The 27,979-nt window shown below is 50.8% G+C and overlaps 1 protein-coding gene across 1 annotated transcript; it reads left to right on the forward strand.

The window, feature by feature from the left end:
• Positions 1-149: 149 nt before the first annotated feature.
• Positions 150-27,968, forward strand: neurl4 (neuralized E3 ubiquitin protein ligase 4). The gene is made up of 29 exons (XM_088910595.1): positions 150-311; positions 4,265-4,718; positions 5,249-5,314; positions 5,778-6,136; positions 6,225-6,336; positions 6,693-6,781; positions 7,435-7,507; positions 7,878-8,151; positions 8,953-9,134; positions 9,363-9,448; positions 9,606-9,768; positions 10,243-10,444; positions 11,184-11,260; positions 11,657-11,735; positions 13,601-13,776; positions 14,902-15,030; positions 15,581-15,729; positions 16,188-16,403; positions 17,889-17,987; positions 18,102-18,245; positions 18,375-18,539; positions 18,953-19,111; positions 19,646-19,825; positions 20,578-20,671; positions 20,904-21,011; positions 21,455-21,599; positions 22,038-22,150; positions 22,579-22,735; positions 23,555-27,968. The coding sequence occupies exons 1-29, from the start codon at positions 150-152 to the stop codon at positions 23,757-23,759; spliced, it is 4,617 nt and encodes a 1,538-aa protein (XP_088766721.1). The 3' UTR covers positions 23,760-27,968.
• Positions 27,969-27,979: the final 11 nt, after the last annotated feature.

Genomic DNA, 27,979 nt, shown 5'->3' on the forward strand with positions numbered 1-27,979 from the left:
AAGTGAAGTGACTGAATTCCATTTTGACCTTCTGCCGTCAAATGAGAGCTACTGTCGTAACTGCCTTCCCTTCTAATCGAAGCGGGTTGCGAGCCGCGCTTGGTGTCGGTGTCGTAAAGAGGCGTCGCGAACGGGCCGCCCCTGCGAAGATGGCGGAGCTGCATCCGCGCAGCGGAAAGCTGATCGGCCTGTCGAACTCGAACCGAACCGCCCAGCGTAATCAGCCGGTACAGGAATTTAACCACGGTCTTGTGCTGAGCCGTGAGCCGCTGCGAGACCGGGATGTCTTCACTGTCCGCATCGATAAAAAGGTAAATACGAGAGGAAAGACGGGCGAGAGGCAGGGATAGGGTTCGGAGCTCGGCTAGGCGGAGATGGATGAGAGGGGAGTCGCTCCGCGGGGATCCACCTGGGCCAGTGGGTTCGGAAAACAAGACAGCAGCACAGGTGTTGGGGTTCGGGGCTACTGTTTGAAACGGTGGTAGCATTGCACATATCTGCAGGGTGGATGTTGTTCGCACACGGTTACAATTCTGCAGTGCCGCATCAAGTGATACGGAATTGTGTTGTGTGTTTGGGGTGGGGTGGCGCGGAGATGAGATGAGATCTAAGGCACGGGATGAAATGAAACAGGTGGTGCGTTTTGCCTGGTGAAATACATGCCTGGTATGTCTGCTGGTCTGCATGAGCAATCTTCATTTTTGAAGAGCGCGTATCCGCTCTGGACGCGACGGGTCAGTGGTGGTCGTGGTGGTGGGAGGGGGGGGGGCTGCCTGGGTGCCAGTCCTGTCCCGTCCTGTCGGTTTCTCCCCTGGCCTGAGCCGCGCTGGAGGTCAGGGCGCTGCGTGTGTGCGCCCACCGCTCCGGGCTGCGGTGTTCGGCGCTGGTGGCGACTTGGTGTTGCTTAGAGCAGGCGACAACACCCCCCTTCCCCGCCCCCGAACTCCGTTCGTGTGTGTGACTTGGTTTTATTTTCGTCACATGGGCTGCGGGACTCTGTTGGGCTGTCCGAAGCCCGTGTGAGTCGGTTTTAGAGGGGTGTGCATCGCCTTGTCCAAACCTGAAACCGTCATTTTCAGGTCGGGCGGCAGAGCGGAATTCCCTCGCGTTAATTTCCCAGGCATTAAAAATCTGCCCGCCCTACGTTGGCCATTGCGCTGTCCAGTTGCTTTCGAGCTCGTCAAACGAGTCTTTTGCCGTGCTGAGAAATGGATCCGTGGAATCGCTGGCATTTCTTTGCAGCTCGACATAAATATTTCATCCTCTCTCAAGGTCAGTTCCTGCCTGTCCATCATTAATTATGTATTCCTGATCAGAAACGGACTTTCCTCCGGCACAGCAAGTTGGGAGAGGCTGGAAAAGCCGGTTAAAGTCCCACAAACTGGAAAGCTGTGGGGGTCCCGGAAATCCAGTTTGTCTCTGGCCGGACAGGCCTTGGAAATTCATACAGACGGGTAAATCGCGGTCCACTGGGGAAAGTGGAAAAGCACTGGATAAGCTTTTCTGGAAACAAGGGACAACAAACTGATTTTTTTCTGTAAGGATTCATGCAACAGAGGAGGAGAATTCTGTTCTGGAACTCCAAACTCCAGTCTGCATGGTCGCAGAAGTAGTACTGTGGTACATTTATTCTGAACCCTAATGCAATGGTTGTTACTGGACGTTTCCATTGTTTCGTAATGTGCAATATTAAATGGAGTATGAAATGCATTGCCCTTTAAATAACTGCACCTCTCCTTGTGCACTGTACATTGCGTGTGTATGAATGCAGTGTGTAAACCTGTATACATTGTGCATTAGAGTATTGATTCCATGCAGGTCAAGTGCTGTGTTAACAGCACAATGTAAAGTGTGTTGACGAGACTGTTGTCTGCACCCAGTGATGCTTTATGACTACGTATTTGTGAGTCAGGAGCTATAGATGCATTGTCTAGCGGGGGTATTTACTCGCTCAGGACATTTGGGAAACCGCTGGGAAGCCCTGGCACAGCTTTCAGTCCGTGGCTCCCGACCTCTGACCTCTGGCATTGCTGTAGATGTTCGGATCGCGTGGAGCTGAGCAGGGCAGGTTTGTCTGGCCTGAAACCGGTTGGGATTCGGCAGAGAGATTCATCGAGGCTCTGTGCCTTTACCTGCCTGGCAGACGTGCTCCGGGGATTCCAGCGACGGCCTTGTTCACTGCGTTTCAGCTTCTCTTTAAGGACAGCCAGATGTGGACTATTAATCTATTAATCAGCGAGTCAGAAGGCTCATTATGGGGTCATTATTGGCAGGCGATCAAGCCTGTGAGTCTCATTCGAGCCCGACGGGGTCGATCTTGGGCTGCTAGCCTTGACCAGCCATGACCTGGACTCTTTCAAGTGAGGGTGTGGAGTTGACCGGACGCTGTCAGGGCTTGGGGTGGTCTTGGGTTGGCTGGTTTGTGCTCTTATCAGGAGATTCCTGGCAATGATCGGAGAGGAAATTCAGCTTTCCAATTTCCAATTCAGCATTTCCGAAATTTCAGATACACAGAATCTCACCACAGAAATCCAAAGAGCAGACACAATTATGCAGACCTCTTCCTTCAGTGCCACATTCCGTCTTTTGGAAACCCAGATATTTTAATGCAGTCCACTTACAAATGTTATAATGAATGTAACGGCTCTCAAAGTCCACGTCTATAGCATTAGAAAAAGCTGGGTGATGTTAGGATATTATAAGGCTTCTATGCACTATTTCTAAAGGGTTCGAGAATGATTTGCCGTAAGATAGCTATATAGCCAGCGGCTGTATCGCCTTGCAGCTCATAGCTGGCAGCCCACTGAAGCTCAGCAGCTGTGAGCCTGGCCAGTGCCTGGATGGGAGACCTCCTGGGAAAGCTAAGGTTGCTGCTGGAAGAAGAGGTGCTAGTGGGACCTGTTTGTGTCCTTATGCTCCAGTATAGTTATGGGACACTATACTGTACAAAAAACAAGGGTCAGGCCATCGGATGAGATGTAAAACTGAGGTCCTGACTCTCTGTGGTCTTTAAACATCTTTTCTTGAAAGGTGTAAGGGTGTTAACTGGGGTTGTCCTGGCTAAATGTCCCCTGGCCTTTACCAATCATGGCCTCGTCATAATCCCTATGAACGGGCTTCATCACTCTGTTCTCCCCCTCGCCTATAGCTAGTGTGTGGTGAGTATACTGGTGCACTCCGGCCGCCGTCACGTTGTACAGTTGGTGCTACACATTGGTGGTGAGAGTGGGATTCCCCCTTACCTGTAAATCATTTTGTGTGCAGTGTCCAGAAAAGCGCTATATAAGTGTTACTAATCATTACTAAAATGAGCTGGCTTTTACCTGCAAGCTCATTGTACTGACGTGTGGCTACCTTTGTAGTAACAAATTTGACATCACATCACTTTATTAACCCTATACAATTTCTTGCATTAGGAATTTCTTTTCGCATACCCCAGCTTGCTCTCCATGAGACACACAGACAGGGAGAGAAGCTTGGGGTCAGAGCGCAGGGTCAGCCATTGTACAGCGCCCCTGGAGCAGCTGGGGTTAAGGGCCTTGCTCAGGGGCCAAACGGATTAGGATTCCCCTGCCGGCTGCGGGATTTGAACCAGCAACCTTCCAGCCACAGGCGCAGATCCTTAGCCACAAAGCCATGATACATTGTCCACCCACATTTTTTGGGGTTTAAATAACATAACTTAGTTTTGAAAGCTGCACAGCTGCTCTAAGTAACGGAAGACTCTATGGGCCAGATTCCTGACCTTATAATCCCTAGAATCAAGAGCATTCACAGGCAGTTTGATGGGATATGAAAAAGTACCAAGGATTTACTGTTATTTTTTCCAAGTTCTTACTGTCATTCCCAAACTGTTTTCCTGAGTCTTCATTTCTAACCACTTTTTTTGACACGGACTGTGAAGGTCAGGCATAATAAACAGCTGAGAAAATGATATGGTTTGAGGGGGAAAGATGGGGAAAATGTCCGGCACGTACCAGGCTGGCTTTATCAGGGAGCCAGTGTGCATCCAGATGAGCCAGACGCTCTTGTGCAGAGCAGCTCCGGCCTCCTGTAAGAAAGGTCTCCGCCGTCCGCCATTGTCTGCATCCTGCCTCTCGTAATGAAGGTCTCCTCTGTCCACCGTCATTGGCACCCTGCCTCTCTCCCTGCGGATCTTTGCAGGAGAATCCGATCTCGCTTAGATTGCCCTTCCAATTGCCCGCGGGACCTACGTGCTGCTGCCTCACCTGCGTCCTCTCTCCCTCTGTCCACGCCTATGCAGGTGAACTCGTGGAGCGGCTCGATCGAGATCGGCGTGACGGCCCTGGACCCGGCGTCTCTGGACTTCCCCAGCAGCGCCACGGGCCTGAAGGGCGGCTCCTGGATCGTGTCGGGCTGCTCGGTGCTGCGGGACGGGCGCTCCATCCTGGAGGAGTACGGCCGCGACCTGGACCAGCTGGGCGAGGGCGACCGTGTGGGCATCCAGCGCAGCGCCCAGGGGGACCTGCACCTCTGGGTGAACGGGCAGGACTGCGGCGTGGCCGCCTCCGGCTTGCCCCCCCGCCTCTGGGCGGTGGTGGACCTGTACGGCAAGTGCACCCAAATCACGGTGGTCAGCTGCGAGCCGCCCCCCGAGCGCCCCGACCAGGAGGGGGGCGCGGCGGAGGAGGAGCCGAGAGACAATGAGAGGGAGAGGGACCGAGACAGCGAGGATCCCGTCATGGCATCAGAGGAAGGTAGGCATCTCTCTCTCGGCTGGGGGGTCTAGAGAATGGTGGGCGTCTCTCTCGGCTGGGGGTTCAGAGGAGGGTGGGCCTCTCTCTCTCGGCTGGGGGGTCTAGAGAATGGTGGGCGTCTCTCTCGGCTGGGGGTTCAGAGGAGGGTGGGCCTCTCTCTCTCGGCTGGGGGGTCTAGAGAATGGTGGGCGTCTCTCTCGGCTGGGGGTTCAGAGGAGGGTGGGCCTCTCTCTCTCGGCTGGGGGGTCTAGAGAATGGTGGGCGTCTCTCTCGGCTGGGGGTTCAGAGGAGGGTGGGCGTCTCTTTTCCCTGGGGCATTGGAGAAATCTGGGGGTAGATTATTTGGCCTATACAACCAATGCAAACTGGTTTATCTTGGATCCCAGGAGTTCCTTGAATGGTAGACAGATAGTCATAAAAACGTTTTACTTTTTCAGTGAGTGTTTGAAGGCTGTTCCCCCTTGTGGCTGTCCGGTCTCTCTCTGCCGCTCTCAGTCACTCTCTCTTGGTTTCTGTCTCCCTGTCCTCAGTGCCGGAGCTCTCCCGCAGCCACAGTCGCCCAGACAAGTTCCCCAGCACCTTGGACACAGAGAGTGGTGAGACTCGGGTGCAGCCCCAGGGGCGAATGATGTGATTTGGATGGTCCGTCTGTAAAGGGTGGTTCTCAAGCACCCGTGAGCTTAGGTTCCCTAGTTGTGGTCGAGTGGCTGTGTATCATTGATCATAATCGCAGTAACGAGTCATTTAGCTGCGGCATTTGTCTGAAATCGGCACTATGCAGTGAACTGTGGCATCAACAGCTACTGCTGCCAAGTTGCCAATGACAGATCCTTGGTTTGACTTTGCATCTGAAACGATGGAGCCCAAGGAGGTTCCGAAGCTCACTCAGGGGGGACTCCGGATGTGTGAGGTCCGAGCTGGCCGGGAGCTATTTATTCCTGGCAGCGAGGCCTGTACTTTAACTACTGGAGCACCTGGCCTCCTGACTTGCACCCGGAGCGGGGACAGGCCTGCAGGGATCCCAGAAGCGGCTGACTCTGCGTCTCCATCTCCCCTCAGTGCTGACGGAGCAGGAGCTGTCGGACGTGTTCAACAACGCCATCCTGTCTGCGTACCGGGAGGAGGGAGGCGGGGGGGGCTCCACCACGCCCCGGGGGGACAGCGGCGGGGCTGGCGATGGGGGCGGCGGCGGGAGTTCAAGCGCCAACAGCCCCCTCAGCGGAGGCGTGTCTGCCACGCTGGGGGCGGGGACCCCCGGGATGACCACCAACGATGCGCTGCTTTTCCACGAGAAGTGCGGCACGCTCATCAAGCTGAGCAACAACAACAAGACGGCCGAGCGGCGCCGGCCCCTGGACGAGTTCAACAACGGCGTGGTGATGACCAACCGGCCCCTGCGGCACAACGAGATGTTTGAGGTGCTCGTCCTTTGGCTTTGCCCGTCCTCTCTCTGGGAATCTGTCGGTCAGTCGTTCTCTCTCTCAACTCTCTCTTTCCGTGTCCCAGATTCGGATCGACAAGCTAGTGGACAAGTGGTCCGGGTCGATTGAGATCGGGGTGACAACCCACAACCCAAACAACCTGGACTATCCTGCCACCATGACCAATCTACGCTCAGGTGTGGTACACTAGCCTGGTGCCCCATTCCAGCTCTGAAACAGACTGTTAGGGTCATTGAAAGAGTGAGAGGTTCTGGGAGACATGAAAAGCCAGGAGACCCAGGTGATCAGACCCTCATGATCCCCATGATCCAGGAGTTTATTGATTCTCTGCAAATCAGCTTAAATCCCATGGTTTGCCAGTTCCTGTTTTCAGTGCTAAAGGCAAACCCTCTTTGTTTCTGTGTTTCGCAGTTAACCACTGTTGTAGCACCAGTTAACGGTAACATTTCAAGATTTGGAACCCTTCTGCTGTGCTAGAGACAGAAGATATTCCTTTGGCCTTGACTTGCGCTGTGTCCTTGCTCTGCTCCAGGCACCATCATGATGAGCGGCTGTGGAATCCTCACCAATGGAAAAGGGACCCGCAGGGAGTACTGCGAGTTCAGCCTGGATGAGCTCCAGGTGAGGCTGTCGCTCGCCCCCTCCAGTGTCGCCCCGCTCCTGCTTTACTGCAGCAAGCGCCCTTGTTAATTAGCACTCAATCACGTTCATTGACAGCTACACTGCGGAGACGTTTTCTAGGGCCACGCTCAGCACCTTGTTCAAGTCTCTGTAAATCATTGTTTGCCTATACCTAGCTAGTGAGTTTAATTGGCTTGCTTGTTAATAATCTCTTCAGTTAATTAATGAAGAGTGCGTTTGGGATGAAGAATACATGCAGGACACGTCTGTGAAGCACTGAAGCTGTTCATGAGTTATATGTCCTTTAGTAGTAACGCTGCACCAAGTTAAATACGTTATTGATGTTGGCCTCCTCCTGGCAGTCATGAAAGTTTCGGGAATGCGAGTCGGGTCTGTCTGAGCAGGCGCTGGACCTTCTGGAGAAGCAGGAAGGCAGGGGGCTGATATGCGTGTCTGTGCTGCTCTCTGAGAGTGCCTTGTTCAGTTTCTCATGTGTTCTTTCTCTTTGCCTTCCTCACCTGACTCTCCCTTTTCGTTTATGCCCTCTTTATATCCCTGGCTTCCTTCTCCTCTCCTGTTGTCCATGTTCTCCTCATTGCGTTCCCGTCACATCCCTTTCTCCTCCCCACTCTTTTATCTGTCTCTTACTCCAGGAGGGAGATCACATTGGCCTGATGAGGAAAGCCAGTGGTGCCCTTCACTTCTACATCAATGGCATTGATCAAGGTATGGTCTGCCTGTTTTTTAGAAATCTTTGTGATTGTGCCAGGTGGCATCTCCCCAACCTTTTACACACCTGTGCGATGATGTTGATGAATGATCCAGGTGGGATCTCCCCAGCCTTTTACACACCTGTGAGATGATGTTGATCATTGACCAACTTTGGATCTCCCATGACACTTCAGTCCTTTGTGTGACTGTGTTTCTTAACATTTTCTTAAGATGGTGTCTTACAATGTTCAGGTTTTGATTTGAGCAGGTATCTCGTATTGCAGTGTTTGCAGGGAAATGGAGACGGCCGCCATGTTGGTTTGCAGCTGGTTTCTTTCTGGAATCTTAATGACTTGCATGCCCCGTGGTTTGCTCCTGTTCTCAGGCGTGGCAGCCACACAGACCCCGGGTACGGTGTACGGTGTGGTGGACCTCTACGGCATGGCGGTGAAAGTCACCATCGTCCACAACCACAACCACAGCGACCGGCTGCGGCGCAACAACGCCATCATGAGGGCGCTGTCCCCAGATGTGGGGCGCCCCCGGCCCCCGATGCATCTGGGGTCCGACCCTGAGGCCCTAGACCGTCTCCTCTTCCACCCCAACTGCGGACAGAAGGCCGCCATTATCAATGATGGCCGCACGGCGCTTCGCCCTCAGTGAGTGTCCCCACCCATCTCCCTGCCAGTCCACCTCATCCCTTTCAGGCTCGTGGGATACTGCACACTATACTGTAAATACTCGCACTGAGCACTCCTCTCACTTTTATACAACAAGAAAGAAACGAGTTGTTTTTTCTTGGGTGTGGGTTGGAATGCTCTAAATTGTGATAGTGACTTCATTTTTATGAAGGTCACGGACCTTGATATACGTAATTCAAATGGGATCGGTCCAGGATCCAAAGGTCCCCATTTCTTAGTCGTTAAGATATTTGCTCCAGGACATGGTGATCCGAACGGAGCGGATGTTAATCATTTCTGGTGTTAACGTCCATCCTCTAGATAAGGTGCCTTTCCCAGTTGGCAGAGGCCCAGCCCTTCCAGTCAGTGCTACCTCTCTAGCTTAGATGCTGTGTAAGACTGTGGAGCTCACCGACTGTATTAATAGGTGACTGGCTTTGATAGCACAGAGGATCATGTCTTCACGTCCTTATTTTTTCCAGGAGTTGTGATCACAAAGCAAGTCTTAATTGATTGATGATCCCATATTTGGTTGGTTTGTAATACATTGGCCATTCCAGTTGTTGTTGCTAAAAAAGTATTTCCAGTTCCATAGTTCTAGCATTAACAGTGTCTGATCTTCACAGCTGAGCCTTATTCATGAGCAGTCTTGGAAATAGTTTTTAAAATTTATAGTTTGGGCACTTGTAGGTACTGTTTGGCCCTGTTTTCGGTGCGGAAATGGTTGGCGTTTCGGAGAGCCACTTTTGCAAAAATGAAAGCATCTTTCCTTTCGGGCAGTGCGACAGACGACTTCAACCATGGTGTGGTCCTGAGCAGCCGGCCCTTGCGCTCCAATGAGGTCTTCCAGGTGCGCATCGACAAGATGGTGGACAAGTGGGCAGGCTCCATCGAGATTGGTGTCACCACCCACAACCCTGCCTACCTGCAGCTCCCGTCCACCATGACCAACCTGCGCTCAGGTAAACTGTACGCCCCCCACCTCTGACCCGTGGTCTGAGGTCTCTCCCTTTTGTGAGCCCAACTGGCCAATCTGCAGTGCGCTTGCTTGCACCATGTCTGATGGGCCTGTTGAAGATGGTTGCCTTATTTTAAGGAGTAGCTGTCTTCCCCTTTTTAGTTCCTACTTGCTTGCCATTGTTCCTGAGTCATGTGACATTTCTTTCTCCGACTCTCCTCGTCTCTCCCAGGTACGTGGATGATGACTGGGAATGGAGTGATGCACAATGGCACCACGATCCTGGATGAGTATGGACACAACCTGGACAGGCTGAAGGTGAGCTCTGTCCCTGTGGCCTGTGTGCTTCCAGCTGACTGTCACTCTCTCTCACTCCCCGTGTGCTGTGACTGCGTCACGCTCTCTCTCACTCCCCGTGTGCTGTGACTCTCTCACTCCCCGTGTGCTGTGACTGTGTCACTCTCTCTCTCCGCAGGCGGGAGACACTGTAGGGGTGGTACGGAAGGATGATGGCAGTCTGCACTTCTTTGTGAACGGGGTGGCACAGGGCCCGGCTGCCTGGAACGTGCCGGCCAGTGTGTATGCTGTGGTGGATCTTTACGGTCAGGCGGCTCAAGCTACAATCATGGACGATATGGGTATGAACGGGACGCTGGGTCTCTGCCCCTGTGCTGTCCAGCTCACACCACATCCAGTGCTCTACTGGTGCTACTACTGTCAGTGTCAGTGCCGCACGCTTGACCCTGAGGCCCCACTGGTCAGATGAGACTGAACCTAAACTCCGATCTAGGCTTAGGCGCAGTCCTGAGCTCTGGTTGACGTACAGAAGTTGAGCCTGATTGATCATCTGAACTTGACTCTGGTCTCTGATTGGTCAGTGGAGATTGTGCCTGATCTGAAACCGTTCACTTCAGATTGACAGTGTGCACTGATTGGTCAACTAAACCTGTCCTTGCACTCTGATTGGTCAGTCATTTTGCCGATTGGCTTCTTGTTTCCAAGCCTCCAAATTCAAAGTCTGATTTATATAACTAAGTAAGGTAGGGAGATGTTACGTTAATTAGAGAGTGTGAACGGTATTTTTGTTGAAAATCCATGGCTCTCTCTTTCAGCCGACCTCCCGCCCCTGCCGGATGACTCCTCGGAGGGCAACAACCAGCTGTCTCCCAGCAGCCCCTGCTCTGTGGTGTCGGCCAACGACCTGCGCTTCCACCACCTGCACGGCAGCAACGCTGTCATCACCAATGGGGGGCGTACTGCGCTGCGCCAGAACTGCCGCAGCGAATTCAACGATGCCATCGTCATCTCCAACAGGTAGGGTTGCCCAGAAAAAATGGGGACTCAGGCCTGCAAAAGTAAGAGAAATAGGGAATGCAGATCCTTCAAATCGTTTCCCTCCTATTTGCCGCTTACAATAATAATTCCTTACACTTATATAGCAGTTCTCTGGACACTACACATAAAATGCTATATGGGTAATGGGAAATCCCACGATCACCACCAATGTGCAGCACCAACTGGATGATGTAACAGCAGCCAAAATGCACCAGTACGCTCACCACACACCAGCTATCAGCGGGGGAGGAGAACAGAGTGATGAAGCCCTTTCAGAGATGGAGATTATTAGGAGGCCATGACTGATAAAGGCCAGGGAGAAATCTGGCCATGACAGGTTAATATCCACTACTCTTTCTGAGAAATGCCTTGAAATGTTTTATGACCATGGAGAGTCAGGACCTTGGTTTTCCATCTCATCCGAAGGACGGCGCCTTTTTCTTACAGTATAGTGTCCCCATCACCATTCTGGGACATTAGCGCCCCATACTGGTCCCACTAACACATCTTCCAGCATCAACCTTAGCTTTCCCAGGAAGTCTCCTGTCCAGGTACTGGTCAGGCTCACACCTGCTGAGCTTCAGTCGGTTGCCAGTTCTGAGCTGCAAGGTGATACAGCTACTGGCATTAGGCACGGTGGACTAGCTGTTAACTACTTTACTCTGGCTGCTCCCTGCAAGCGTGTGTGCATGACGGCACGCTCACGTGTTCCCGACAGGTGTTTGCGAGCTGGAGAGCTGTTCGAAATCGTCATTCAGAAGATGGTAGACCGCTGGTCTGGATCGATAGAGGCCGGTGAGTCAGGGAGGAGATCAGTCCAGACAGGGAACTGGGGAAGGCTGGGGGGGCGGGGGAGAAGGGGCTTGGTTGAGCGTTTATCAAATGAAACCAGAAGAGGAAACAAGTTGGTTTCCCTGTATGTCAGTGTGAGCAAGGCCAGTAAGTGCAGCGAGTTAAACGTGCGCAGAGGGTGTCTCACAGCGGCCATTAAACTCTTGGGGAGACAGTACCTCTACAGTAGTTCTCACAGTGAACTTGGTTTGGCCAGTTTTTGATGTGTGCGCAGAAGGATAGGTCATGTAGTCAAAAACAGATATATACACAGTTTGCACTGCATGGCTTCCAATCTGATACAGGCGTGTGATGGGACAGGGCTGAGCTATGTCGTGTCTGTGTGTCCAAATCATGCAGGGGTGACCGCAATCCGGCCCGAGGATTTGGAGTTTCCCAACACAATGACTGACATTGACTATGACACTTGGATGCTGAGGTAGGGCCTCAAGATACATGTAAAAGTGGGGGAGCGGGGGGGGGAGTCTCTGCTTTGTTAGTGATGAGAGTCTTTGCTCTCTTGCACAATCCAGAGTTCTGGTTGACATAGAGGTGGAGCCTGATTGGTCATTTTAACTTGACTCTGGTCTCTGATTGGTCAAGTGGAGATTGTGCCTGATCTGAAACCGTTCACTGTGCGCTGATAAGTCAACCCAACCTGTCCTTGCACACTGATTGGTCAGTCATTTGGCTGGCTGGCTCCTTGTTTCCAAGCCTCCAGATTCAAAGTCTGATTTATATAACTGAGTAGGGTAGCGAGTCATGCTCTCTTTCTCTTTAATTCTGACAGCTTCTTCACTGCCTCTGTGCAGGCTTGTTTGATAACATCTTCTCAGTGCCCCCCAGATTTATTCATGCCCCCCAATGAAATAGGAAAAAAAGCATCATACCACAGAAGGAATTGGATAATGTCTCATTTAAAAAATAGTTATGATTGTACTATTAGGTAGAGCAATGTCATATTTTTTCATAAATAAATTCTAGAAAACGAGTCATATTCACTAAGTATCCCTGTCAATAAAACTCCACAAAAAAGTCAACAATAACATCACGCTCTGTAGAAGTGCAGTGCAGGCCTATTGATCTATATAGAGGCCTCCTAAGGCTTCCTGTTTCTCTGGGATGTAAATGGAGGTGCTTGAGGAAAACAAACAGTAGTAGCTGCATCATCTAGGTTAAGGTCAGAGAGCTCTTTGCAGACAGCAGGAAAATCACCATTGACCATCGCTGATTAGGTAGGGGATGGGTATAAAAGAATCAACAAGAAACTACATGTGCCTCTTTCCACTGTAGTGTCTATTATTAAGACTTAAGGCTTCTGGGGCAATGGGAGTCTTGCCAGGAAGAGATCTCCAGTGAAGAATTGCAGAGCCCTAAGTCTGAACTCTAAATCCTAAAGCAACAGTTGGCGAATTTCTAAGTCATGCTGGCATCTTCAAGGTCAAAAACGACTATTCAAAGTCATGATGGGCTCATAGCTAGGTAGCAAGGAAAAAACGTCTTCAGATGGTAAACGAGAAAAAGAGGTGACGAAAACGTGTCGGATATCATTTGAGTAACGGCAAAGACTTGGTCAGATGAAGCGAGGTTTTTGGACGAGCCCATCAGTGTTATGTTTGGCTCTTTTCTGTTAAGAAAACATTTATGCTGTGAAATACTGTGGGAGTCGGTTATGTTGTGGTTTTGTTTTGCATCTTGTCAAGATGTGGGAAATCATGAACTCCAGCACGTGTTTTTTTGTTTTGCCAAGAAGCTGAAGCTTGAACGAAATGGACATTCCAGCATGACTTTGTTCAAAGCATGCATCCAAATCAACAAAGCAATGGTGAACTGCACACAGGCTATTTCCTCTCTTGGCCAACTCAATCTCCAGATTTCAGTCCAATAAAGCATTTGTGATTCTAACTCACGGTAATGGTTCACTAACGTAAACCATAGGACCTGGAGGAATTTTCTTCTCTGCTTCTCAGCCTCAAAATATACTGCTGGGGTTAACCCAGTGAGTATAATCCCTGCCAGAGGAGCATTTACAAAATATTAACTACAGGCGGGTGAATAAATGTGACCTTCATGTTTTTTGTATAGCATTAATGACAAATTAGATCTTGCCTTGTGATGTTATTTAGATGCCAAAATAACATTTTTAGAATTGTTTTGAAGCATGAAACATCATCCAATCTGCAAATCTGTTTTATTGTTCGTGTTTCGTCAGGGGTATGAATAAATTTGGAGTGCACTGTATATCTCTTCTCATTCTCTAACACCCAACGATCCCCCCCCCCCGCGCTCTCTTCTGCTCCCTAGTGGTACAGCCATCATGCAGGACGGCAACACCATGCGCAACAACTACGGCTGTGACCTTGACTCACTGACCACGGGCTCTCGGATCGGCATGATGCGCTCGGCCAGCGGCGACTTGCACTACTACATCAACGGCGTGGACCAGGGTGTGGCCTGCACGGGGCTGCCACCAGGTAAAGGTGAATGGAACCAGTTTACTCAACTATTCCGCGCTGGTGCTGGCACTGACTCTGTGCCCGTTATCCGCAGGTCTTCTCTCAGGCATGAGAGCGGGAGGTCCGTGGTCCTACGGCATGGCCACCTAACCAAGCCCTGCAGGGAGAAGGAGTAGCTCCGACGAGCTTTTTGCCTCTTAGCTCTCTGTGATGCCAATTTAGGGAGGCGGGCGAAAGCAGTCAGAGGGAGAAAGGTGTACCCTTCTTTCCTTGAGCCTGGCATCCTGTGCTGAGGACACCACCAAAAAATCAGCACAAGGAGAGTTTCCACTGGCCAGAATATTAGGAATACACCCCTTCCTTCATGTCTGTGGTTTTGCGTACTCACAGTGTCGGGCCCAAGCCTGAGCATTGCTCTCAGTGGCGTGACGCTCCTCAGACCTACTCCGGAGCTCGATTGATAATTAACGCCTTCGTTTCCACCGCATCTCTCCCGAATCGTGTATTCCTGAAGTTTACTGCCTTCGATACCTGTAAACGTACGTGCATATGTGCTATATGCTATATTTTGTTGTTCCAGTTTGTAACCGAAAACTGTGCAGTACTGTATTTCCTGTAATGTTTTTTTGATATTTGTTGTTTTGCACAGTGTAAGTATAGCCATGGGGTTTATATATGGTATATAACCCATTGTACTCATTTTTCATTATCCACGGACAGTTCAGGAACTTACACCCAGTCCTCCTTCAGTGGGGACAAACATGTTGCTCTGTACGAGCATCACGACTGGGATGAAGGGCCCGGGTTCGAGCAAGGGTGTGAAATATTAGCAGCCCCAATCCCATGGTCTTCTATCTGATTGCCTTCAGCTAGGGGTAATTAGTGAGTTTGAGCCTGGACTTGCACCATCCATTAGATATGGGGGGTTGTTCTGGCCAGTGGGGGTTACTACAGTAAATTCATTTGATAGGGCGTTCCTAATGTTTTAGTCAGGGTGTACATTTGTTTTTTATGCTTTTTTATTTGCATTTTTCTGAAAACCCTTGCAGGAGAAGCAGCAAGTAGATGTCCCACCCCACCCATTACCCACCTACTTACAGTGAACCCAGTGTACCCCTCTTCATCTCTGCCTCTGTCTTCCTCTTCTAGACGTGTACGCGGTGATTGACCTCTACGGCCAGTGTGTCCAGGTGTCCATCACCAGCTCCTCGGGGCCCCTGGATAACAGCATGTCCACCAGCAACATCACCGAGAAGAGCTTTCTCATCTACTCGCCAGGTACTCTGGTGCTGTCTGGGAGGAAACTGCTGGTTTCATTTCTGGGTCACGGCGTTGCAGTGGACTGAAGTTCGACAGCGGAATAACCTTACAGTGTTTGGCAGAGTTAGTGGAGACCTGCCAAGTAGATCAAATCAGATAATCTAATCAGTTTGCTTAGGCTTTGTGCAAACAAGTTTTTTTCTCTGTGTTGAAATACAATAATGTGTTTTGGCATTGATAAACCCTGAATATTATCCCCTGTTAGTGAAGGTGTATGAGCTGCTGTACACAGACAGCACTGTGCTTTGCATATCAAGGGCTCTGGGCATCAGGGAGAACTAACTGCCCAAGATTGGTATTTGAGACTGCGTGCTGTAGCCGACAGATTGCTTCATTTATAATCCAGATGGCGTCTTCTGGCTCTGGTCCGGGTCTTGCTCGGGTTTAATTTGGGTGGAGTGGTCTTGTATAAATAGACTGGGAGCTAAGCAGAAGCCCTCAGAGATACGGAACCACGGGGCTGCGTGTTGACCCCCCCCCCCCCCCTCCCCCTCTCTCTGCCTGCCAGTGGTGCCCGGCGTTGCCCACCGCCTCCACAGTAAGCACGGGAAGAACGTGGTGCTGCAGAACGAGGGCTGCCAGGCGGTGCGTGTGGGCGGGTACTCCCATGGCATCGTCTTCAGTGCCAAGGAGCTCAAGACCGACGAGCTGTTTGAGGTGAGGCCAGGGGAGGCCCTGCTCTGCTCTGCTCTCCCACACAGACATTCCTGTCTTGCTGTTCTTCAAGTCTGTGTTCTTTTCTCTGCTTTCCCTAACCCTATTCCATCTTTCTTTTTCTCTATCCCCCATCTCCTGTGTTCCCTGTCTTTTAGATAAGATCACTTTATTGGCCATATACAATTTCTTGTATAAGGAATTTGTGTCCATGAGACACACAGACAGGGAGAGAAGCTGGGGGTCAGAGTGCAGGGTCAGACATTTATACAGCGCCCCTGGAGCAGCTGGGGTTAAGGGCCTTGCTCAGGGGCTCAACGATCCTGAGCCACAAAGCCACCGCACCGCCCACCCTTTTTTCATACTCTCCCTGCCTCTTTCCTGAATTTCAGCCCCCCCCCCCCCACCACTTCCTCCCAGACGGTTTGGCACTCATCTCCCTTCTCTGCCCCCTTGCACAGGTGAAGATCGATGAGGTGGACCCCCAGTGGTCCGGCTCTCTGCACATCGGGCTGACCACGCTGCAGCCGGCGGACCTGCCCTGCCCCTTCACCGGCCTGTCGCCTTCCCTGCTGGAGCTGCGGTCTAAGGTCACCTGGCTGGTCACGGGGTCGGAGGTCAGGCGCAACGGCATCCTGCAGAAGCAGAACTATGGCTGCTCTCTGGATCGGCTGGCGGTGAGCCGAGTGTGACGGCATGGGAGTGTGTGGGTGTGCCCAGTAGTGTGGCACGTGAGCGTCTTTTATTTTTTGTCAGATTCGATGGGCTCCCTTTGATTTTTTTATATGTACCCACCTGATCTGGAATTGCCAAGTCCGTCTTTACGTCTTGGGATGTGGTCCTTGTACTGTAGCTGCTGTTGCCTGCCTTTGACCCCACCACCCCATTCAGCCTTTTGGGTTTTGGACAGCGTCAGTGGGTCCGAGATGTCCCTTGCTGATGTCGCCATGAGCTTGCAGGTGGCGCTGTGATTACCCCTGTGATCTGGAACATGAGCAAACCCAGGCGGACTAGTCCCACTAGTCCCAGTTGTGGGTGCTCAGATAATTGTGGGACGCTACCTGGGAACTCCCAATCGCAGTCTGCCAGTGACAATACACGGGCTCGAACCTGTGACGTCTTAGTAGAGTAGTAGAGGAGTTTATTTACCATGTGTTACATGTACAATAGCATTCTTACCTGTATTGTTCTCTCAGGACATGCACGGTACAGCAGACCACACAGTACAACAGATAACGCCACACAATTTAGACAGTACATTACAAAACTAAATAATAGTGACAGTACCTACAGACAATAAACATAACAGAGGAATAAAGACAAATGGATAAATACGTGGTAGATAGTCACAGTGCAGAGTGCAAAGCTACGTTCAATTCTGTACCATTGCAGTTAGCTGTTAAAGATGCAAAATGCTGTAGGGTAGAAACTGTTCTGAAGCCTAGTAGTTTGTGCTTTAATAGTGCAGTACCAGAGATCCAACAACACGGTTTGGGTGTTAGAAAGGGACCACAGGGAGGGCGGAGAACAGTTTGTGGCCGGGATTGGTGGGATCCTGGGTAATGGATCAATCAGACTTAATTGGGATAGTGGTTGGTGTGACTTTCATCGGATGATGGTAAATCACATCCTATAATCCTCTGTGCTGTGGCCACAACTCTTTGTACAGCATCCTTTTCACGTTAGTATTGCCATGGTAGTACTGCCCTACCATACCATTAGCGTCGCCACTGGTGAGGACCCTTTCTGCGGTGCTGTGGAATGAACAACTACTCATGAACGTTTACCACATTTCTTTGAGCACAAAGGAAAAAAGTGCAGGCGCTGTTGTGCCCTTTTCAGACTGGCTACAGTGTTGCGAGACCAAGCCAAGTGGGCGGAGGTCCGCAGTCCGAGGAATCTGAAGCAGTCTTGACCGTATGGCCTGTCTTGCGCTCCGAGTGAGCGTGAACACCAAGTGATTCTTTTCTGCACGCGATCTGAAAACCCTGTGTGCGACTGAACAGCATACAACACCAGTTCACGGTGCGCAATCAGAGGGTGTTAGACACATGAATGTTGACAAGGGAGGAAGCCGCAGGGTGGAAATGAGTTTTGGTTTCAGGCGGGACGGGGTTCTAGGGCTTCCTCATCTGAGTGTCTGTCCGTCTGTCCCCCCCCAGGTGGGAAATCGCGTGGGGGTGAAGCGCTGCAGCGACGACACCATGCACATCCTGATCGACGGCGAGGACATGGGCCCTGCCGCCACGGCCGTGGCCAAGGTAGCCTCGCCCGGCCCCGCGTGTCCTCACAGTGCCCGCACACGCACGCACGCACGCACGCACACACGCTCGCACAGGCCGCCTGCTCACGAGGGTCTGTCTCCGTCGCTGCAGAATGTGTACGCCGTGCTGGACCTGTACGGCCGGGTGACGGCCGTGTCCATCGTCAGCTCCACCGTGCTGGAGGAGACGGAGAGCACCAAGGCCCCCTCGCTGTCCTCGGACAGCGGCAGCGAGGGAGAGGAGGACCCCACGCCGGTGAGGGAGAGGCGAAGGACCGGGGGCGGGGTGGGGGGAGGGTGAGAGGTGGAGAGAGTGGTGGGGTGACCCCGTTTTCCTTTCACCTGTTATGCTGAAGTCGGTGGTCTCCCTTTCCCTCTTTCTCAGTGTGAGAACGAAGCCTCACTGGTGCCCACGCCCATGGAGTTCCTAGAGAACCATGGGAAGAACATCCAGTTGTCCAATCAGAACCTGACAGCCGCCCGTGTGTCCAGCTATAACCAGGGCCTGCTGGTCACTGCCCAGCCCCTGCCCCGACAGCAGCTCTTCCAGGTCAGTGTTTCCGTTCCTACCTTTAACGTTAACTGTAATTCTTTCACCGCTTAGTTCAATTAATTAAGGCCTCTAAAACTGATTAAGCCTGCCTCCATTACTGAAGCTATAATGGATTCCGACAACCCCTCTGATGTTGATTAATGCTGCTTCTTCTGGCTCATACATTTGCTCTAACACTGATTCTGACTGTAACACTACTTCACAGTGACAGTAATGCCACCTCTGGTTTTGTCTTTAAAGCTACCCCTGTCACAGACTATAATGCTGCCTCTAACTCATGAACTTTGTGTACAACACAGTAGAGTCTCTAGTGGCTCAGACCTCGTCTAAGAATCGCCTAAGATGGCCTCAGACACTGTCTGTAATGACACTGACTCCCCTCTGGTTAGTGACGCTGTGCGTGTCTCCAGTTCCAGATTGACCGCCTGAATCCCATGTGGACCTCCTCATTGTCCCTGGGGGTGATCGGACACTGTCCCGACAGGCTCAACTTCCCCGCCACCGCCTGCTGCCTCAAGCGCTCCTCCTGGCTCCTACAGCGGGACTCTGTCTTCCACAACTCCCTCAAGGTACTGCTCCCTCTCTGTTCTCCTCTCCCAGCCTCTTGTCTCGGCTTCTCGCAGTCTTGTACTCTCCATCTTGTACTTTCTGCCTTCCACACCTCCCTGCAGGTACGACTTCCTCTCTCCATCTCTCTTCCTCCCTCTGTCGCTCGTTCCCTTTCTCCTGCCCTCCGTTGCTCAGTCTCTTCTTTGCTGTGTGCTGTTTTCTGTGCCCCGGTTGTCTTGCGTTGCGGTACTCTCTTCTCTCCTGGAAAGCTAACTTCTTGCTCTTGGTTACTGTGGTGTTCCTCTGCCCTTCTCCGTTTCACTCTTCCTCACTGGTCACCACTGTTTCTTGGACATACCTCTACCAGCAAGCGGCATCATGGCTCACCTGGCCTGTACTGTCCATCTCCTTGCTGCCCGCAGTGGTCACTCGTTGTCCTTCTGGCTGTGACAGGCCACTAGCTGCCCCGTCTTTCTCTCCCTCTACCCCAGTTTCAGCAGGTCCCTTGGGTCGCCCTGTCACTCCCTTCTCCCTCTCTCCCTTCCTCCCGGCAGATCTGTGAGAACTACGGCCCTAACCTGGACACCTGTCCCGAAGGAACCGCGCTGGGCCTGCTGGTGGACGCCAGCAACTGCCTGCACCTGTATGTCAACGGGATGGACCAGGGAGCGGCTGCGCAGGACATCCCGAACCCCTGCTTCCCCATCATCGACCTGTACGGCCAGTGCGAGCAGGTAGGGCGCCCTGCTTTTACGGACAGGTGAAGGATGGAGGGGGCTTTGCATGCAACTGCGCCAGACAGACTCGGTTGTTAGCGACAGTGAGGGATAACAAGGCAGAAGACGGGGAAAACTACCTACGTGGCGACTACAGCTCTCCCTGCCCCTGCCCGGATTCGATCCCGGTCACTCATGGGCTCCCAGCATGCACAGCGCCACTCCCTGGACTGCAGGTCATCCTTTCACGCCAAGAGGGCAGATCCCCTCTCCGCCCCGCCCACAGCAGTTTTACTCTGTCTAGATGTCAGAGGAGGGGGCGATACCTCTGGTAGTTCCTGTGAGGTACGTCTTCTGTGAGCTGCTCCTGGGATTCATTTCCCTGGCTCCTTGTTCTGTGGTCTTGGCGAGAACCCCTGAGCTGACCAGGGCTGCATCTTTCAGGAATCCTAATTAAGTCTCCCTGTGTTCTCTTCTGTTAGCCACCTCTAAGAGCAACATCAGAGGCAGCACGCAGCAGCAAACCCCACGAGATCTTAAAGATAAACTATTCTTTGGTTTTGTACATGTGCTATCATCTTGGGAAGGGCTCACTATGAAGAATAGCTTACAAATAAGAGAGCTGCGCTTGGTCTAGTGTGGTATTCGTGCATAAGATCCCGCAGTCCTGTTGCTTCCCATTTCCTGTCCTGAATATGCTTTACCAATGATGAACTGAGTTGGCCTGGAAGTTGTTGGTCTCAGTGGTCGGGGTCGTGGCTCTCCTGCAGGTTACCATAGTGACGAACGACGTACCGGCTGTGGGCGGTGAGGGCAGTGACACCCGTTGCCAGGCCGACATGGAGAAGGCAGATATGGTTGATGGTGAGCTTTTAAATTGCTAAATTTAAATTCTCAATTGAATCGATGACGGTTCATGGTCACTTCCTGTTGGAAGTAAGGGCCCCGACGGGGACACACTGGGAGGAGGCTATGTGACTCCTCAGTCTCTTGCCACTGCTAGTAGCGGATAAGGGAACGAGGTGGCGTTTTGGAGGAGTGGGCAGAGCTGAAAATTGCTGGCTGGTTGACCGGCCTCTTCTCCCCCTCCCCCCAGGCATCAAGGAGAACGTGTGCTGGACGCCCCCGCCGGAGGTGAACCCCATGAAGACGTGCGAGTACCAGGCGCTGTGCTCGCGCTTCAAGGACCTGCTGACCCTGCCAGGTGCGTGTTCCACCAGGGGGCGCCACACCAACGCCCCCTTGACCGACGCTCAGTTTCTTCTCTTATACGTCTCTTGGTGTTGGACTATTTTCATTTGTTGTTGTTTCTGACCCGTTTTGAAGTTTTGGCTCCCCCTAGAACCGTTGGCATTGGGAATCACAGACAGCGAAACTAGATATTCATTAATACAGAACAATGGGGGGGAACGAAGTGGGAATTGATATATATGTGTTTTTAGCTACTGAAACAATGGTGTTGACGTGGCCTAGAAGGGTACGATTGTGTTATGTCATCCAGAATGGCTTAAAATTCAGTAACTCCAAAAGTGACTGAACTGTAAGAAGCGATGCTGCTCAGAAGTTGCGGAGTCCAGCTGAGTTATTTGACTCTTCAGACTCTTTTTATAAAAAGATCCATTCACTCCCTTCCCATTTCTTGCTCAGATGGCTATTTCAACGAGGACGCCAAGGTCAACCTCTGCTACTGTGAGTCCTGCCACAAGCTGCGGGGCGACGAGGCGTACTACAAGCGCGGGGAGCCCCCCAAGGACTACGCCCTGCCTTTCGGCTGGTGTCGCTTCGCCCTGAGGTCAGCACACCCCCCTCTCTCCCCCCCCGGGGAGCTGGACCTAAGCGCACGGGTTTGAGCCAATCAGGAGCGACCTTGTGATCGCAGGACTGGAATCGGGCTCCCGCTGCGCAGCGAGCTGATCCGTTTCCAGGTTTTACCATCTTCAGGGCTTTGACGCAGATTGTGATAGTCCGGCAGAAAACTGAAATTCTTAGATTTAACACAAAACCTAATATATTCATCTGCACACCTTTGCTCAAGCTAACAAAGTGGTATTTGGAAAACATGAACGAAATATCCGTACCCTTGCAGCATTAACTCAGCCCACGGATGTCTGTTTATCGCCTCTGTGTTGAGGGACGCCAGACAAGGACCCCTTTCTTTGCATGCGTCTGCTTGTTCACAGCTCTGACCTGCTGTTGGATGTTTGTCTCTCTTTTTCTCTCTCTGGTACAGGATCAACCCTCGCTGTGAGGTGGCCAACGTCTTTAAGAAGTGGCACATCGCCTACCATGGCACTACAGTGGGATCTCTCCGGCGGACCCTTGACCACAGCCAGCTCGTCTCAGGTGTGCACGGTGTGCGGCTCGAGGATTTGTTTTAGTCTGGTCACTAGCCAACTGTGACCAGGATTCCCCAAGTGCTAGCGCACAGTGGGCCCGGTGCCTCCTGGGATAGGCCAGGGTTTTGGGTGGCGCACAATGGGGCGGTGGGATAGGATGGGCTTTCCTCTTCATGTTCCTGAGGGCCAGAAGACCCCTGGAACCATGTGAGCAACAGCTGATTCCACATACAGTGGGTATAAAATTGCAGATAGCTTCCAATTCAAAATTCTTGAGGTTAAACCAGTGCAAGTAGGTCCTGGCAATGGAACCATGGATATGATTCCTCAGTGGCTGGGGCTCTGTTATTGGTTTGATTTGGGATAGCTGGGATTTTAGAGTTACTCAGGGTACTGTTTCCTCAACGTTATAAATGAATCTCTCGTGAACTGCAGGCTCCGCGTCCATCTTCTCCGTGACGCAGACAAAGACGGAAGCACAGAATGGATACAGTGACCCCGAGAACAGTGCTCCTGAGAGGGAGGCCCCCAGAGTGCAGCTGTCTCCCACAATGCGCTACTCTGGCCTGGAAACGTTTGCCCCTAAAGTGCAGTAAGTGTCCCCAAGTTTGGATTTGATTTTGGTTGGAAGTGCAGTACGGATATTTGTGGCGACTGCACTCTCTTCCAGTATGATCCAGATTCTGTCTCACTCTCTGTGTGATTGGCAGTATGATACAGATGCTTACTCTCCGTGTGATGGGCACTGTGATACAGGTGTGCCATCTCTCACTCTCTGTGTGATGGCCAGTGTGGTACAAGTGTGCCCTCTCTCACTCTCTGTGTGATGGGCAGTGTGATACAGATGCTCTCAGGTACTTCGTACCCTGACGAAGTACAGGCTCAGTGACCACAGCCTGGCCATAGAAACTGGGCGACACAGGCAGACCTGGCTGCCCAGAGAGGACAGGCTGTGCTCCCACTGCCAGCGGGGAGAAATAAGGACAGAGGTGCACTTCCTACTGCACTGTGACAGATACTCTGGGATTAGAGAAACATTCTTCCCTAAACTCAGAAATCTAGTCCCAGAGTTCCCACACCTGCCAGAATCACAACGGGTCCCAATCCTTCTGGGAGAGGGAGGAGGGAACTCAGTTGAACTGGCAGCCCAGTATGTGATCTCCTGTCACAGCCTGAGGAACAGTGAGCCTGTCTCCCAACAACGCTCAATATGTTTACAGTATATGTCAGTATTTTATGACATGTCTCTGTTGTAAATGTCTGTAGATTTTATTTTACTTTTATTTTGTGTTTTGTTTCATGTTAATTTTATTATTTTTATTTGCTTTGGCAACACTGATGGTACCCATCGGTCATGCTAATGAAGCAGCTTGAATTGAATTGAAAAACAAATTGCTCTCTCTCTCGGCAGATTCCGAGATCCACGCTCCCATCGCTTTCATCAGGCCCAGGTGGCTCTCCAGGTGTGCGTGCGGCCGGGCTCCTACAAGGTTGGGCCCCAGAGCCTGGGTCTCAGCGAGCCACTGGATCCCCGCTTCAGCAACAGTGAGATCGAGTGGATCACCAAGGAGAAAGGAGGAACACTGCTCTACGGACTGCTCATCCGGGTGGAGTGAGCAGTAGTGTTTTGGGATGATGACGGGCAGGAATGCGGATATTCCGGGGTTCTCCTCATCTCTCGGAGTGGCGGCGATGTTCGTCGGGGGCATTTTCTGCGAAGGCCGGTTTTGTATAGACTATTTTTTGGGGGTGGGTGGGCAGGAGGGGCAAGGGGGGGGGGCTTCAGTCAAGAGAGACACTGCCTGCACTCTATATTTTGAAGAAGCAGGCGATTTTTAGACTTGCCATCAATCGCATTCTCTTACTCACTCTCCCTCACGTTCTCATATGCGTAGGATGTAGGATTTCCTCCACAGGCTGCCATTCAATCATTCTTCCATCGGGCTCTCCCTCTGTCTCGTTCCCTCTCTTTATGTCCGTTTCCTGTCACTTCCTGTTCCCAGGAGACTCGGTCGCGGGTCTTTGGCAGAGAACGTTGCCAGTTTTGTAAACGGGACGGACACACGCATCTCCACACACACCAGTTGCACACATGCTCGCTCTTGCAACAGAATTACACTCTGGAATCTTTTTAAAATTTGGGGGGCGGGGGTGGGGGAGACTACTTTTGAAAACAAATTGACAGAAACTCTCAAGCGAAGTCAGGAAGATGGGCGTGCCTGTAAAGGACTCGGGGGGGAGAGCAGGAGGGGTTTTGTGGAGGACAAGGGAGGAAACTGTTGTGTCTCCTCCCCTATAAGCTAAACCTCCCTGCCTCTCCACTCTCTCCTCACTCAACGTTTCTGGACTTCTTTTTAATTGGTTTTTATTTCTTTGAAGTTCGTTCTTGATTGCCAACCCCTACTTCCTCCACTTTAACTGTTTGGGGCACACCACGCATCTCTTTCTGCTTCCCGGCACTCAGTTCAGCGCCAGCAGCTTATCGGTCGCTGAACTTCCTCCTTCTCAGCCTGCACGTTCAGCGGACCCGCCTGCCTTTCAGCTAGGTCCTTAGCCCGCTCCGGCGATTTCTCGGCTGCGCCCCCCAGCTAAGGAGGGCGTTAGCACTGTGTTAAGACCTGCCGCCCCCTGCTTCTAGGTCTGAGGGATCGATAAAAGTGACACTGGGCAGAAGGGCAGAAGCCATCATTTAATCAGCTCCCCTCTCAGGAAGCAGGAAGGTTTGATCCCTGATCCAAAGCGGAAGAGGAGGAGGGTTGCCGATTGCTTAGAGAAGTGGGCAGTGATGGGAAGGGTATCGCCAAGACCACAGAACAAGGGTCTCATCAGGAGTCTCGTTTACCTTGCCTGCACTACGGCTGGAGTACTTTTTTTTTTTAACAGCCTCTAGCGACAGTGCGACAACTGAGTCATAACAGCACATCCCCATTCCTGCCTTTCGGGATCCGATCTGCAAATCCGTCTTGCAGTCTTTCTCCAGTGAGGCTGAGACCGCAGGTGGTATAGAGCGACTGAAAAGCATTGACCTTTGTATTGCAGAGCTGCGCTCCTGTACGAGACAAAGGCCTGCTTTTCTCACCTGTGGGGCAGGATCTTTGGTTCTGTGTTTTTTGGGGGGAGTATTGGCAGAGTCAGTTGCTTCTCAGGACCTCGGGCCCAAACCTCAAGAGATCCCGTGAAGGTGGCTGTGAAGATTCGGCAGTGCGTGTGGCACCCAAACTATAAAGCATACGTGAATGAAATTGCGTAGGCACGCGTGTAAGGTCAGGTGGAGCGTGTTCCTTGTTCCAACGTTCAACATTTATATCACGTTGTTCTTGAATAATTATAACATCGGGATTTTGCTCTCAAGCAGAAGCCTTGTTCACACTTCTGATTCCCCTGAGAGCTTGGGAGTAAAACCGAACGCTTTCTCTAAAACTGTAAGAATAGTATTCACCCTGATGTTGTGTATGAGCACATACTTAGTATTAGCACAGTAACCAGTTTTAATTTACAAAGTAATTCTTAAAAACATCACGCTGTTAAAATGTCCAACTCTGGTCCAGGAGGGCTGTAATGTCTGCGAGTTTTAATTCTAGCTCAACTCTTAATGAGTTAATTGAGCTCATTATTGCTTAATTGGACCAGCTTATCAGCACTTTCCCACTCTTGCAGTGTTGCTGGTCCTTAAACTGACCTGTCAAACCTGTTGAACTGCCAGCCCTCTTGGAGCAGGACTGGACCAGCTATAAAACTAATACATTACAGGTTGCGGTTTCTTCAGAGCTTGTCGGCGTGATGATACAGAAAACGACCCTTCCAAGTTCCAAGAGGAGTGAGTCACGTGTGCTTTTACGGCTTCGGGTGTGGGAGGGAGCTGGCCGGTTGTTCTGCAGGGCTGGAGCGTGGAATTCACTGCCCTGCTGTTGTACGCTGAACTGAGTGATTCGGAGCCGTCCCGTGCAGGCTGCAGGAGCTCATTGAAACATGCCTGGAAAACCAAATGGACTGTCTCCCTCAAGCAGGGAAGAGTTGAGCATCACGGAGATGAATACCATTCTGTTGAACTGGATGCAGTAAAAGACATTCTCTTAAGACTACACATCTATAAAACCAAATGGATTCCCTCTGGGGCGTGGAAGAGCTGAACATCACTGAAATACGTCTGTATCCCCTCCACCTGCTATCCTGCTGAACGTTTACTGTTGGGGGTACTTTGAAATGATCTTTTGTATCACGATTTTAATTTTTCCATTCAGCTCAGGTCATGGGCAGTGTGGGTTGGCGCTCTTAACTTGGGGGGAAACCAGTGTTTTGAGTTGAAGCCTTCAGACAGAGAACTGGGGAATGCGTGTTTGAGAAAGTTTACATTTTCATTTAATCAGAAAATGCCCAATGTTCCCTTACCTATTAAATGCTACTGACACCAAGTTGAAGTTTTAACGCAACCTGAAGAAGCTTAAAAAAAAGTTGTGTGAAATATAGTAATGCCTGTATAAGGTATAAGGCTTACTTAAATCTGTCTAGAGGGTTTAATGAAAGTGATGTTTTTTCAGTGGCATCTCTGTACTCCTTTATCTCCCAGTTATATTTTTATCTCTCAAGTCAAGTGCTGTACCCTCATTTTCCCAGGCTCTTCAACATAGACACTAAAGGCTTATCCTTCATTCTGTACCACAGGTGCCCACAATTAATTCTCCTTTTCCCAGTTACCAGCACACTGTGTATCCTGGTCTCTATTGACCCTCCCACTCATTCCTCTGGCTGCTGCTGCTGTGTGGTTGTCCCTCAGAATCTTCACAAGTTACACGCAGTATATCATCTGCAAGAAATGGGACATATCTGTTTTGCCGTTGTCAACAAGTCTCTTAAAGTTAATTTAGCGCTCTGACCTTAAAAGAATGTTTTCTTGCAATAGCTTTAGTGTTTAAGGGCAGTGTCTGTTAATGCAGCTGCAGGACATTTTCACGACCCTAGCCTTATCTGCCCTGTGCCCTGGTCTCCACACCTAGTTCCTCATCCCCTACACATCAGTCCCCTAGGCCAAACAAAAGAGGTGTGCAGGAACTAAGGGGTTGGTAACATCAGGGTTAAGGAGCTCAGTTTGGAGAACCAGTGATCTCAAGGCCTATGGTGCACTGGGGTAATGGAGAATGTTGCAGGAGGCTTCTGGGAAATGGAGTTTTTAATCTCATTTAAGGACATCAGTACAGGTGTTGAAAAGATGTAAAATCTGTCCTATTTTACAGTCCTCTGGGCAAGTTACATGGACTTCATACAGATTTTAAAGCTACAGTAAACCCAATTGCAGCAGTAAAATCATTCTTGCTTTAAAATCAATTTGATTTGTTAACATCTTGCAGCTTTAGAAGAGAAGTTTCTCTGAAGTTCAGGCACTTACCTCAAGAATGTGTACAATTCTTTTCTCTACTCAAGAATGTCTGCTGACTAAATTAGGCACTTTTTTTTTGTTTTATTGTTTGAATCGTCCAATCCCATATTTTCACCTGGATAACAGTCCATGCCAAATGTTGTCTGGGAAATGGAGTCTTTAGTGAAGGGGTTTTTGGGTAATGAAGTTTGTTCCTTGTTCTGCTTCTTAATGGAGGCAGTTGGCCATTGTTATAATTTATTTAAAGAAAGGAAAATTACTTTTTTTAAAGAAAAGACATGCTTACAGTGTCAATCTGAAATGTGAATATATGGGGTCTTTACACCCAGAGCTGCTTTTTTATTTGTTTGATTTACTTTCTTTGTATTTTCTGTTGTACAGACTGTTACATATGAACCATATCTTCCTGATTTGTAAAGAACAAAGAAATTATGCACATTGTATGAAACCACCTGGTGTCTT

The sequence above is a fragment of the Atractosteus spatula genome, chromosome 3, assembly GCF_055471065.1.
Source record: "Atractosteus spatula isolate fAtrSpa1 chromosome 3, fAtrSpa1.hap1, whole genome shotgun sequence".
NCBI classification, from domain to species: Eukaryota; Metazoa; Chordata; class Actinopteri; order Semionotiformes; family Lepisosteidae; genus Atractosteus; species Atractosteus spatula.